The 8,283-nt window shown below is 48.4% G+C and overlaps 1 protein-coding gene across 1 annotated transcript in view; it reads left to right on the top strand.

Annotated features, from left to right (window-relative positions):
• LOC8030511 (synaptotagmin-A) overlaps positions 1-8,283 on the top strand; it is a 78,656-nt gene that overhangs the window by 24,682 nt on the left and 45,691 nt on the right. The window contains exon 2 of the mRNA XM_029976836.4: positions 5,123-5,348. Coding sequence (XP_029832696.2) covers positions 5,204-5,348 — 145 coding nt within the window. The 5' untranslated portion in view covers positions 5,123-5,203. The remainder of the gene's footprint in view (positions 1-5,122; positions 5,349-8,283) is intronic.

Raw genomic sequence — 8,283 nt, 5'->3', positions numbered from 1 at the left:
CTCTAATTCGGCGTTACAGGGAGTTGTAAACGGCTTTCACTTTTTTTTCTTCAGTTATTGTATTGGTGATTTGCTTCAGACGAACGCTAAAAGCGGTAATAATCGGTGAAAAATACAGAAAAAAAACTTTCAGCCTTTCCGCTCCGATGAAGAAGGAAGACCGGCGAAGCTGTACTATGGTGAGAACGGTGTAATGGCCGGCCGCAAGTCGGCACGCCAGAGTGCAAAGGCTCGAAAGGTTGCCGCCATCTATAAGCGACGGCGGAAACCAGACAACCGGCAAGCGGGTTGTCTGGTTGCCGCCGACGCGTTTATAAGCGGTAGCTGTTCAGAGTTTCGTGTCATAATTTGTTTGCTGACGAAAACCATACTGGGGGAACTAGCCCTTAACAGCTCCGCTGTAAAACTAATGAAAAACCAGGATTTCTAGTCTAAGAGCGGAGGGTTTTGACAAAAAGCTATCCTAGCTTTAGGAAACATTTCAATAAATTGGTCTTTCGATTTGAATACATTTTGTGTTTTGGACACAGGGGATGTTATCTGTTGCTTTTTCCCTGGTGAAAGTTTGCTGCCTACATTTAACGTATACTTAAAACGGGACTCAAATGCTGCCGATGCTTGAAAGGAGCAGGAGCAGTACAAGACAAAGAAGTTCGTCCCTGACTTTGCACAAGAGGGAAAGGGACCAACTTCGTTTCACCCTAAGTTCGGGCCCAGTCGACGCTGCGAGCTGGTGGGACCTATCATACATCCTCAAATGCGCACCATCGTGAAGTTCCACGTATTTCTGAGTGAGTTTTATCATCGCTGAACCAATCATGTACAAAAAAATAACAGCCTAGCGACTCGCGCTTACGACGTTGTTTGATTGGTTCCATCAGCTCGTAGCGTCGGCTGCGCCTGGACTTAAGCTGAAGCAAAGTTTAAGGCAACGTTACTAAAACACTCAGTTGGGAAACTGACCCTCGAAACCCGGACCGCTCGCGTCCACTGAGACCAAACTCAATACGATATCAGCGCCACCCTTTAGCGACTAGTGAAAGCACGAAAGTTCATTTATATTGCTATTGCGAAATGGCACTGCGAGGTGGAGCCACCGGCCCTCGCGCGACTCGCTTGGGGATCACGGAGGGGCATGAACCAATACCACCTCATGAACGCAGACGAGGAGTTCCCGTAGTGGCCGCTGCGGGAGAGATGGCGGCATCGAGATCGCCATTAGTTCGGTTCTCGAGCACGGATCGAAGCCACTTTTCGAAGCAGACTCTGTGACAGTTTCCCAACTGAGTTTTTGTAACGTTGGTTTCAGATGTATACTTATGTAACCCAAAATAAAAAAAGAGGAGGACGGAAAGCGGTTTCTGATCGTAATCGCGAATCGTATAACGCGCGTATACGTAGCCGCCGTGGCTGCGCCTATTGTCGAAGGTGGTGGGGGGTGGGGGGGGGGGGAGGAGGGGAGGAGGAAGGGGGGGGGGGGCAGGGCAGCGGGCGGCAGCGTCCTTCGTGCTTTCTGTTTCGCGTCGCAATGGTAAAATTAGAATTCCCATATATCTATCTGTGCTTCGTTTCCCAGGCGAGCCCGACCGCAGCGACGCTATTGCATCCGATGTAACCAATCAAGCTTGGCCAAGAGAAGGGTCATTCGATCGGAGCCTGTCGTCTCAGTGCGTATTGCATATCCTATCACGAGCTAGACCAATCGCGTGCAAAAAAATGCTTGTTTTTTTTTTTGTTTTTTTTTTGTTTGTTTTTTAGGGGGGGGAGGGTTTTGATTGATTTTGTTGGCGACAGCAAAGCCACAAAGACAGCGTTCGCCGTGACGATGCACTTTTGGGTCTGTTTGATTGGCTCGGTCGCATTTTAGCGTTTGATATGCGGTTGGAGTTTTTCACGAAAGGTGGAAAAATTCGATATTGCGAAAACTACGCGTTGCAGCAAAATAAGACTTGTGTCGATTTGGTCCTGGACCAGGAGCCTATTTAGGAAAATTATTGAAGTCCGGGATAATTAGATTGTTCATTATTTTTGCGTAATTAACCTTTTTTAATATTGTGTTTATGGGCATGGTTTCAATTAGAAAATTGCTCAGCATCATCGAAAAACACTTAATCAACAAATTGCAGAACGATAGAAGGCACGCGCGGCATTTTACGACTTTCTGAAGAACCGTACAAATTCGACGGGTTTTTAAGTTTCGGTTTGCTGTCGGAGCGCATCTCGGCCCCGGCGGCACCGCGCCCTGTGGAGAAATAGTGCAACCAGCCTCTGCTGCGCTGTCATCACGCGACGCAGCATTACAATTAAAATTACAAATGATTTTCTCAAATTTTCAATGTGAAAATGGCGCGCCCGTTGAAAAATGGTCGAAAACGGAGCCCCATTTTTCTCATTGATTCTTTCCGAAAATCACTTATTACTACAGCTGGGCGTCGATTAAAACTTTTAACACGATTAATCGACATTCTTTAATCGATTAGTTGGTTTCATTCATTCGCAGGCATAATATCTTATTTTAAAAAGCCGAAATAGAATGTTTCTTTTTGCTGAATATGTGATAAGCGGAGTAACGTACAATTTGGGATTTTAAATCGACTTTGAAGCCTAGTTGAGAACGTTAAAAAAACAACCACACTCCCAAATGATCACTTCAGCCGCAGAAACAAAGAGGTTCGCTGATATCCTCCGACAATAGCGAGTTTTAGTAGACCATGTTTTCCCCTCCGCTCACCCTCCGCTACGAAGAAACGACCCTGCGCCTGCGCGCCGATGGCCTTGGCTGTAGAGTTTCGGGTAGCGGAGGGGCTGAGCGGAGGGGTAAACACGGTCTACTAAAACTCGCTAATGGCGAAATCCCTTTATCGTTTGCAACAGTCTGTGCAGCTCTAAACGGACACTCGCACGCGGCGTTGAAGTGGCTGGGACACGTATAACCCTCTCGACTTGTTTGGAGTTACAAATCTCAACCCTACAGTTTACCTTAGGTCAAACGTTTACCTAAAGTTTACCTTGTCCTTCATACAGGTCTACTGATCCACGTCTGCGTGCTGAAAGCGTTGAGTTTTTACCTTTTTTTTTGTCAGTCAAACTTAATTGCGATTAAAGCATCCATCGGTTAATCGGTAGGTTAATCGATTAAGTGCCCAGTCCGACTTATAACTTTGGAATATTATGGCGGTTAGTGCTGAAACTTTGGTCACTAGCGCTACATTTGGGTAGGGAAAGAGCGTTCGCCGATGCGTAGTTTATATTTGCAGTGAAAAATACACAGTAGTTTTGTAGGGTGGGGGGTGGGGGGGGGGGGGGGGGGTCAGACACGCTGTGGAACGCTGTGTATCGAGTACGTCGTTTCTCATGCGGTGAAGTCATCAGCTGGTTCCCACACTTAGTTTTGAGTGTGATCGACTGCGTGGCAGCCGCTTGCGAATACTTACGACGAGTGAATACCCTAGCGCCATCTGCCGGACACCCGGAATACTTCAGATCCGCGCGTACTGTAGCGTAATGTTTTCAGCGTGCGCTTTAAATAACGATGACATTAAGAAAGAGACCATTTTTTATAGACAGTACGCGAACTTGATCTCATTAATACTAAAGCCTTCAGTTTAGCTATTCTGCTGTAGACATGAAGGCCCTCTGGACAGAAGTGTCTGGACAAAACCGCAATAACTGACCATATTATTATTTTTTTCACTTGTAGAAAACGAGAAGGACGGTCAACCACAAACTTCCAACTATTTCTTCTTATTTTTGATCGAGTTTATTTGTTTATTTTTATACATTATTCTGGATTATTAGGCTATTTCTGGTCTATTGAGGTATTGGCGGTCGCGTACGGTATTTCTCGTCCATTGCGATATTTCCGGTGCCACTGCGGTATTCCTGGATGATTACGGTATGTCCAGTCGCTTACGGCATATTCTGACCGATTACGGAATTTTTAGTTACTTGAGGTATCTCGTCGATTATGGTATTTTGAGCAACTCCGGTGCTCTTGTCGCCAGCATTCTCCGTGTCTGGTTCGCCATCACTAATGCAGTCACTTATCACCAAATTGTGAGAGAGAGAAATCAGTAATCGTAGCTTTTGTTTAGTGGTAAAGACCAATTATTTCTGTCAGTAATTTGCAACCTGACGTTGTCCTGCTAGATTTAACAAGCTGACCGTCACGCTGACGACGTTACCGGATGCCACGAGATCTCGTAAGACCATGACGTCACGGGACACTTTGACTTGTAAACGCTATGCATTACATTTTGTAACACCTTTAGGACACACCAAAAAGACAGGCAGCTTTTTTTTTTTTTTTAGTTAATCAGTTGCAGCTAATCTTGTCATATTCATGTAGGCCTCAAACAGTGCAGTATAACGGTTATAGCTTTCCAAATATGTGATGGCTGAATAGCTTCGGAATCTTGTTTTCGAAGTTAACGTTTCTCTCCTCATTCCTGAACTTCTGCAGTTCTGTCAGTTTTGACAGTATATGTGCCGGAGTCTTGTATTCATCGTTACTCGTTCATTTTCAATGGATACGTCGACCAGATCATCTTTGTGTGCCTCCGTGACGTCGCCGAAAGAAAACGGTCAATCGACTTTCGTTTTCTATGGGCAGTGATGTGTTGTATAACATGTTACTGCAAGATACAAACAAATCTGAGTCGGCGGACCGTACAGCGCTGCGTCGGTTTCCCTCGAGACACACACATGTGCGGAAAACTAAACAAAAACTGGACGTATGCGAGCATTCGCCGCTCGACGGTGCGGCTCTTTTGAACGCTGTAAAGGTGTCGTGTTCCTTCTTTTTCCACGGCTGTTCTTAAATGCGATAGCATTTCTTTTGTGACAATGCCTCGACGAGCATTCGGGTGTAGCTCGGGCAGTGGCGTAGGAGGCCACCCAGCTCCCAGGGCCCTTAGGTCTTTGGTAGCACCCCCCCAAATTCAATCACCGAGATAGTAACTAGTAAGGGGGGGGGGGGGGGGGGGTTCCGACAACAGCGCCACTGCAGTGACGTGACGTCAAAGACCGGAGTTGGCCTATATTTTTACGCCGTGTCTTCTTGATAAAAACAAATATGCAGCTTCATTTTGATGTTTGCCTTTATTGCCTCGATTGTGCGCAGCCTCCGTACGACCCAGAGCAGGCGGCGAGGGCAAGGCCCGGAGGACTAGTCGAGCGAGCGCTTGACGTCCCGGCAGCAGCCATGTTGGAGCTCTCGGACGCCCAGAAGCTGATGCTGGTGGCGTCGTGCGCGGGCCTGGTGGCCGCCACCATCCTGGTCACCGTCTGCGTGGTGACCCCGCACTGCTGGCTCTACCACTGCATCTGGGGCAAGGACGACGAGAAGGGTGAGCGGGTCGCCCCAAACAAGAACCTTTTCGCTCCTTTTCCTTTCAAACGTCGCCATCCACTATACGCGTGGTTGAAAAAACCCCGAGACTGCGGGTAAAACGACACAACACTAAAAAGTCTCTACTATAGACTTTTTAGTGTTGTGTCGTTTTACCCGCAGTCTCGGGGTTTTTTCAACCATGTGCAATGTACACCAGCTCGTTTGCGCCCTTACTTTTTGTTCACTATACGCGCCGCCTATATAGCTCGCGTCAGTTCGTCAAGTTCGTCTGCTTCTTTTGCGGGGGTCACGGTGACGTCAGGACGCCGAGCTCTGATTTCTCTGATTGAAGGATAGCGGGTAGACCCCAATGCTAGGGGCCCTGAGCTCTATCCACTATCCTTTAGATCAGAGGCAATAAGAGTTCGGCGTCCCTCTGACGTCACCACAACCCCTACTAAAAGAAGCAGACAAACTTGCGCTGCGCATATCAAGTGGGGACGCCGAGACGAACGCGCCTGCCGCTTTCCGGCGGCTTTCGTCGCGCTTCAGCGCGTTTGCCGCTTGGGACGGGCCGGGGAACCAGCGATCGATGACGTAACCCGTGTAGACCCTGTCTTTTAGGTGGTGTGCGGAGCGTAGGTTCGTCTGCTTCTTTTGCGGGGGTTGTGACGACGTCAAAACGCCAAGCTCTGATTGGCTCTGGTTCAAGAATAGTGGGTAGACCTCAAGGCAGCATGCTTTGAGGTCTACCCACTATTCTTGCGATCGGAGCTGGGCGTAGTTCTGGCGTCACAGCAACCGCTGCAAAAGAAGCAGACGAACTTACGCTCCGCGTTGACCGCTCGCAAATTACTCTAACCGCCATTTTTTTTTTTTTTTTTTTGGGGGGGGGGGGGGGGGGGGAAGGGGGACGGCTGCTATGGTAACTACAGTTATGGCACGTTCACACTGGAAGCGAATCCGCAACCTCTAAACGGATCCGCGCGTTCTTAACCTCAAAGTGGATGGGATCGAGTGGTTGGGCAGCGTTTCTGCCAACAGCTTCGGGACCGATTTCAACCAATAACAACTCAAAGTTGACGTGACGCCTTTTGACTTTCGAAACAAGGTGGCATGTGTCGCTGGTGAGGCGTCCAAGGCGCTGTACTCCTGGCACTGCTGGCAGCAGACAAATGAACGAACAACCCTGATGTTCACGTCCGTGACTTGAATCCGCCGCGGAAATAATTGAGACGTAATGTTAACAGGCTTCCCTCCGCTGGTTAGGTTCGGGCAAGCTAGTTCAATCGACCGAAATGATAGCTTTTGTACCCACAGTCGCGTGAACTACTGAAAGCTTTCGACACCAAGCCTAATTGCGTAACCACCAGAACGGCGGAGCTGGCAGGGTACCAGCACTAGCTCGACCTGTAACCTTTTTACTACTGAAAAGAATAAAGGGAACCTATCCAAGAAATAAAGCGTACGTACCAGACGATGCATAGGTAATCCAAGCGGTGTTTATTTGAGCTTAAAACAAACAGCGGACTCTATCGATGTGTGAGTGACGAGAGGAGAGTCCGCCACCAACGAAGCCTCGACCGCAGAGCACCGAACACATGCCCCGCACCACGGTCCACCAGTGCCGCCCACTACCCCGAAAATGATAAGAGCGAACGAGGGTGAAAAACCGCCCCTCTCTCCTCAGAAACAAGGTGAGCTATTCATGCGGGAAGGGTTCACTTCGAAGAAAAGGTCGGACGCATCCTGTTCTGAGTCAGCAAGGCGCGCCTACCTGGGCTTTGCTTGTGGGCGAAGTCGAGGAGACCGCGAAGTTTTGCGAGTCGACTCGTGATGTGCGCGAACATCTTGAAGAAACCCCCTCCAGTACCAAAATAGCTAAATTTCGGCTCTGGGTCGTAGATTAAACTAGATTTCGAATTGTGAAACAAGGTTGCCAAACGCGAGTCTCGAAAGATCACGCGTGATCGCCGAGAAACCGCCAACCACGCCGTGTATCTGAACGGGTTTGCTCGCGAGCCGCAACCACAACCGACGTCATCACGAACGGAGCGTAAAGTGGATTTCCCGCTTGCCGCGATGCCTGGCAAGGTGTCTGGCCCCTTTATAGTTCTAGCAGGTGGCATTGTCCATTTTCCACAATCTCAAGGAGGTTTCCTCTGCCGTGAAGAGCTGTCACGTGCATCGCTCTGCTGCTCCGATTAGTTCGCAGAGGTTCATGTGGTTCGCTCTTTGTAAAGTTCGTCAACTCCCCGTTAAATGTGCACGAACCGGGATTTCAACTCCGCTCTTTGTGGACTCCAACTTGATCTGAGCAGCTCCGATCGAAAAGAGCAGACTGTGCAGCTTTCGCAACAACAACAACAACAACAACATCCAAAAAAAAATGATAACTGCGGATTGCCAAGCGCTAAAATTCCATCGGAAGGTATACGCTATCGGTTCGAATGAAATACCATTAGGGGAGTTTTTTGTGTATAGATCGGTTCCGCCATCCCGCAACGCTGTCCGGAACCCGCTAAGAGAACCGGAACTCTGTGGGCAAAGTTATAGATTCGCGCACGCACAGTAGCAGCGCGATTTCGCTGCTGAGAACGTGGCGGTTTACGAAATGCTTTAGAACTTGAAAGTTACCCAATTCATAAGTTAGAAGCGATTTTCGGAAACTTTGTACGAGGAAATTACCCTGCCTTTGGCAGCGGTCGTTGTTTGTTTCCACCTATTCGCGGTGAGAGGAAGTCGCCAGGGGCGCTTTTGTTTTCCTATAACTCTGGGCAGGAGGAATAGGAGCGTTCGATAATGCCTAATTTCTTTTTGCAAAAAAACAAAAAAACAACAACAACGAAAAAAAATATATATATAACAGTGCAATACTTTTTCTTGTAGTCTCCGTGTGTACATGCGTTAACCCCTTCCCACGTGTGTTCTGCTCTTGGTGGGTTCACACA

This window comes from Ixodes scapularis, unplaced genomic scaffold (assembly GCF_016920785.2).
Source record: "Ixodes scapularis isolate PalLabHiFi unplaced genomic scaffold, ASM1692078v2 PGA_scaffold4__175_contigs__length_147842914, whole genome shotgun sequence".
NCBI lineage: Eukaryota > Metazoa > Arthropoda > Arachnida > Ixodida > Ixodidae > Ixodes > Ixodes scapularis.
Note: the sequence above shows the minus strand (reverse complement) of the source record. Positions and strands in the feature narration are given on the sequence as shown.